At 54.6% G+C, this 5820-nt stretch overlaps 1 protein-coding gene across 1 annotated transcript in view; it reads right to left on the reverse strand.

The window, feature by feature from the left end:
• Window positions 1–1192: 1192 nt before the first annotated feature.
• CSUI_002757 (ubiquinol-cytochrome c chaperone) overlaps window positions 1193–5820 on the reverse strand; it is a gene marked incomplete at its 3' end in the record, with an annotated part of 5281 nt that continues 653 nt past the window's right edge. Inside the window, exons 2-7 of the mRNA XM_068062956.1 lie at window positions 5286–5458; window positions 3808–4489; window positions 3070–3126; window positions 2832–2905; window positions 1941–2069; window positions 1193–1442 (exon numbers count right to left, since the gene is read on the reverse strand). Coding sequence (XP_067925067.1) covers window positions 1193–1442; window positions 1941–2069; window positions 2832–2905; window positions 3070–3126; window positions 3808–4489; window positions 5286–5458 — 1365 coding nt within the window. The remainder of the gene's footprint in view (window positions 1443–1940; window positions 2070–2831; window positions 2906–3069; window positions 3127–3807; window positions 4490–5285; window positions 5459–5820) is intronic.

Below are 5820 nucleotides of genomic sequence, written 5' to 3' on the forward strand. Positions count from 1 at the left end.
AATTTTAAACTAATTTTCTAATCTAATTTACTAATTTGTAGTGTAGCTTTACTGGCGTTGTTAGGTCGTGAATTTCTGAAACTCGGGAGAGTGAGAACGCAACAGTGGCAGCCAGCGATCTTCGGGAGCGAGGGCGAAGCTCCGATCGTCCCCGGGATTAATTTTTGCCATCACATTAATCACTATATTTCTACTTTTTGTGGTGTGCTGAGGTCATCTGACGTGAAACTGTAGCCATTGTCGCACATGCTAGCACTGGCGAACCATAGCGCGTTGCTGCCGCTGTCGAGCTTGCGGGCAACACAACAGCCAGGCCCTGCGATCCTGACAAAGTAGCAGTGCTTCTTGGTTGTGCCGCCATCGTCCAGACGACGTCTTGGCGACTTGCCGATTCAGTGAACTGACCGTCAAGTAAAGCGATGCACCCTGGCCGGGACTGCAGCTATGTGAATGCTGAGTGAAGCTCGGCGACCTCCAAGTAGTGCAAATGCCAGTGGATGCTCATCGGGTCTCGATGTGACGAGCCTGACACTTCTGCATCACTCCTGTGCGTGACAACTTGGCTCGAGTATTGTACGGTTCGCGAAGAGGGCAAAACCCCTCACCTCCCACTTCACCGTGCGCTCTCCACCGAGTCAGGCTCTTTGTGCGTCTTCCGTTTCTTTGCTAGCTGTCTTCGCGTACTCACATCCCCAGAAGCTTTGCGAAAGCAACCTTTCCACGTGAGAACGGGATAGCGGTGAAAAAAGAGCACCCTACAGGTGCGCAGAAGCCGGGCGATCACGGCCGCCCAGGCTGTGGTAGCGTCGCTCGCCACCGAGGCCGAGCTTGTGGCGAAATGCTTCCTGTCCTTTTCTGCCTTCGGTGCGAGGCTCCTGATACAAGAGGCGCCGGATTACCTACATCAGCCGAGCCCCCTCCGTACCAGAGCTGGTGTAAATGGCGACGGGTGAATGACTCGCTCTCATGCTCACAGCGCCTGCAGTAGCTACCTCGTATTTGCAAGTGGCGCTCTGCTCCTAAGCTGACCAGCTCGTCTGGTCGTAGAGTGTACCTGGTCTTCTGCCTAGCCTCTCGCTTCGAGGAAAGGCGCCAGAACTTCGGTGGCAACATGCAGTCCCTTCGGTAGGCATATTTGTAAGTACTGGGGCCTGCTTGTCTTGACTCACATACCAGCGGAAGCACAGAGATCTCAGTTCTTCCGCTCAGATCGCTCTTGACTATCGCCTCTCCACAACTGTTTCAGACGGCCGAAAATGCCCCTGCGACGTGTGTCACTTCCACCACTTGTCAGCTTCTCGGAGATCTGCCCGCCGCCAATAGCAGTTACGCTCGGTGCGTCACCGACCAGCGAGGGCACGTATCCCCCGTACCTCACTCGCTGTGCCAGCGGCGGCACGACCCTTGAAGGCGGGAATCTGGCCGAGACCGGGAAGTCTGCCCTGTGGGAAAACCGCGATACACGAAGAGAGTCAGAGTGCGCAAGGAATGTGCAGAAGACCCTGAACGTGTATAGCTTCTGCGTCAACGGGGTCCCGAGGCAACGACGGTGAAGAATCGTCATCTGACCCGAGAGGTCATTCACGGGTCAGTAACAAGTGATTTGATATTCGCTCCGAGGTACGTCGATGAGGAACGCGGTGCCTGAGTCTCCGCGGCAGGGCGTTAGACGAACACCGAAGCTGGAACGGAAACGGCGGAGTTGCTTCTCCAAATTACGAGGCACACGAACCAGAAAGAACAAGTCGCTGCACACACGCGATTGCACTAATTGCTACAGCGGCCTCACTGTTGAGAAACCGAGGGTTGCAGGCGATTCTGTCGGAAGACCACGACAGTGTTTTCTTTGTGAGGGCCGCTGCTCCTAAATAAAGTCTGGGGAAATACGGGGGCCACCCGTCTCCTCACTCTTTTGAATCTTTTATCAGAAAAGTACTCACCAAGAAAAGGAGGCCCTGTAGAAATACACCTTGTGAATCTGCATAAGGTGCGTGAGCTGCCGGATAGTGTACTTGGTCAGCAAGTGGAGGTGAGGGTCGTCGAAGCTGATGCGGCCACTATACAGGTTCCTGAACGCATCGGCATTTGTTGAAATACCAGCACAACCAAAGCGGCCCAGTAATTTCTTCACTGAACCTGACAAGAGAAGTCATGAAGCTCGAAACCGCCGTCGCGTCCCATAGTTGCCAAGCCCGCGAGACACAGCTTGTGAGAAAGGCACGGCACACGCACGCGCGCCAAACGCTCTGACGCAGAACCAAGGGGCAACGCTATAAGTCAATGCAGGACCCTGGAGCGTTATGCACCTTCTACGACACGGGGCGGCTGCACAGGGGCTTCTTGCTTCCAAACGCTGGTGTAACCCGTCAACCAAAGCACGCCACTCCAGAAAAATTTCACCTGAACCGTGATATTCAGCCTGAATCTGCCAGACTGTGAGAAACATCTTCGCAGAACATGCCTTCTTCGGCCTTGGTGAGGGCGCCCTGTACAGATGGCCGGTCGGAGGGTCCCTCGCCAGGTTCCCTGCTTCCAGAGACAGGATACGAACAGCCCCTTCGAGGCAGTGTAGCCTGCAAGTATAGTCGTCGGCTTTCATTGGGAGAGATAGGAAGGCTCCGCAGAGTGTTCACAATCTAATACTTCGCACTTCGGCGCCTCAAGCCATCTTCCACAGTGCCTGATCTGACAAAGGTACGAAGAACAAACACTGTTCTCGCCGACCATCGGCACCAATCTGCGAGGCATTTGCCCACAACGATGCTGACCCTCAAGAGATCTACGGCGGACTCCTATCGTGTTCACTAGTTACTTGGAGGAGAGTCCCTTACCCCCAAAGAACCTCCTTCAGCCGAGCGGCATAGATTTCGTCGTCTGTCATCGCTTCATCCAGCCCGGCGAAGAACTGTGAAAAGGAATGAGACGCACAATACCGTAGCCGGGTGAACGACGATATACATCCAGTACAGGTCTACGGCAGATTGTCAACCCACCGCTTGCTGCTCCGGTGCGCCCCGCAGTACTTCAAAGTACTCGACTGAACACTCCAGTGCGGTGAAGGACGCTTACTCCAAAGGCATACTGTTGGCAGTTTCGGAGCTCGAACTCGAACCGGGCCTCCGCAATCTGCAACCGCATACCAACACGCGGACACAGCCACAGACAACACATGCGTGACAGGCAGAGAAACGGGGTTTAGGGTTGCTGTGGAAATTTCAATAGCAGTGCAGTGGGGAGTGGCTCCAGAGAGTGGGAATGACAGACGCGCATCAGATCTGCGGCACAGACAATAAAAAACAAACATTATCGTGTCCAACCATGGGGAGTCCGCTGAAGCTTCCGCCTCACGTCATCCGACCTTCAGACATTCTGGCATGGCATCTCGGGCACGCCACGCTCAAAGCGTACTCTGCTCGCCGGAGCTAGAACCAACCCACAGCGCCACGAGTGTCTCAGCGGTCTCCAGCAACTAAGACAGGTGAGCACGCTTAGTTCGACTCAAACGCGCGCGGGCATCTCCGTTTCGATATATTCTGGCGGCCGAAGCTCGTGCTACGGCTCGGCGTGTTTCTTCCACCATCTGCTGTAAAACCATACGTTCATCTGGGAACTCGAAAGCGCTGCAACGTGCCGTTGTAGACGTGGACTGGGGTGTTTTCAGCCAAGCACTTTCTCTTCCAGAGCGTCAGTCACTGCGCTAAGAAAACTTCGTAATTTCTACCACCACAACAGGTACAGGTTACGACTCTTATCGCCATCCCCCGTCTGTAAAGCTCCTGTGTGCCACCTTTAACCCAGGTTCCTCACGTGCTTTTGCTGCAGCCAGTCCTTAAGGACGTCCCAAGTGATTTTAAAGAGAGCCGCATCAATCATCTCTCCCTCGACGACTTTCTCCTCGTCGAAAAGCTCGTCGCGGCCGTGTAACAGGTAGCGTTCCTCCTCTTCCAGTTCTTTCAGTGCAATCAATGCCGCGGCACCTGATCCCGGCGGCCCGGTCTGCAGGGCCGTCTTCAGCTCGCTGCTGTATGTCCACTGTCTGGCAGTGTGTGCCTGTTGACCCTCGCGTCCGGCCCTAGTCCCCTTGCCGCTGAGGTCTTCAGTAACGCGCTGGTGGAGCAAAGGGACTGGCAGCGACCCTTCGCTACCATTCAGACCGAAGAAATCACTTTTATTTTCTTGATCAGTCGGGCAACAAGAGTCAGTGCCGAGTGATGCAGTCACAAGAGACTCAGCCACTGTCTTTCGTTTACACCGCCGGAGGGTCTCCCGCTGCCCAAGATATAGATTCCGCTGCGTTTCAGCTGCCATTGAACGGTTTACGCCCAAACACAGGCGTTTATGCACCAGCCACAGGTGAAGCATGTAGAAGTAGAAACGGCCATTGAACCCGCCGGGAATTTTGAACGCAGCTATCAGATGCTCCGCCTCGGTGCGTTCCAGGATTAGGTGCGCGAACTTCCACGCCGTGTTGGAATGGTGTCGGTGTTTTCTGCAGCGAGAAGATAGGCGACACAGTGACAGGTGCCAAGCTGGGCAAGTGTTCCGAGGTCTTCGAGGAAATGCCTTTCTGTTTTCCACCACGCCGGCCGCCCAGCTGAAGGACCTTCTCAAGAAATACACCGCAGTACGTACACAGGCTACAGACTCCCTCTTTTGCCTTGTGGCGTCCGTGGCGCTCCTGTTCGCCTGCTTACGTCAGAAGCATCGTCTCAACTGCTCACAGCAAGTAAAGATGACAGGCCTGTATTCAGCTACTAAACGAACAAACCTGTTGTCCATTTCTATCCCGTGTCCCGCCTTCCCGTTCTTGGGAAGGGGCGACGCGCAGTCCCTGCCCGGCACAGTGGTTGTCCGACATCCTGTCTCCATGTTCCAGCCTCATCCTGTTATTTACCGGACGACTCGCGAGCGGCTGCGCGGGATAAACTAGCACCCGCACGAAGATTAGCTCGCACGTTCACTAGCTGGGGCATCGTGTTGCTGTCCCCTCGGGCGAGTTTCACCGTGTCAGGCCCCCTAAAAGAAACGGCGAGTGCGGCGGTTGGACGTGCGCCCCTACATCGGTACAGCTTTGTAGGAACGGGAAGGGTTTCTGCGGCCTTCCCCTCATTGACCTCTACACCTGCCTTTCAAAGGCTGTCATGACCCACATCTTCCTTCCCCCTCGTCAGTTTCGCCGAAGCAGGATCACCTTTTTAGCACGTCCGCGTAGCCCTTCTGCTTTAATAACGCTTCTCGTGCCCATAGTTCCTCCCTACGAGAATTTTGGGAGATTCAGCACTTACGTGATGTAGGTGTAGATCAAGAGAGGCAGCGGGGCCCTGTGCTCGTTCGGAATCGCCACCACGTACTTCGCAGATGTGGCGGGATCGATCGCTGTCAAAAAAGAATCGGCCAACAGCCTCTGGGATTCAAGGACAAAAAGCCTTCTCTCAACACCTTCCACAGGACGGATGAACTGCAGACACGGAGCAGAACACCCTAAGAGAAGAGACAGGTCACCAGCGAAGCTACGCGCACAAAGAATGGAGAGAGAAATAGTACCTTCCAAATTGATTGGGAAATCGCGTTTGTCGGTTGCTTCGGTGCTTGGGAGCAGATCGCGTGAACAGCGACGCGGGGATACGCACCCGTCGAGAGCTTAACGTGAATATGCACGTTGTAGACGGAACTACAGGTATGGACAGACACCTGTCCTCTGTTCACTACCATACAAACTTGTATTTTATTGCAGCCCCATACTGCAGACACCGGATCACTTTGACCCCACAGCAAGTACAAGAAGAAACCGGCTCTCATTTGCCTGTTGAAGAAGGAACC

This window comes from Cystoisospora suis, assembly GCF_002600585.1.
Source record: "Cystoisospora suis strain Wien I chromosome Unknown contig_1149, whole genome shotgun sequence".
Taxonomy (NCBI): Eukaryota; Apicomplexa; class Conoidasida; order Eucoccidiorida; family Sarcocystidae; genus Cystoisospora; species Cystoisospora suis.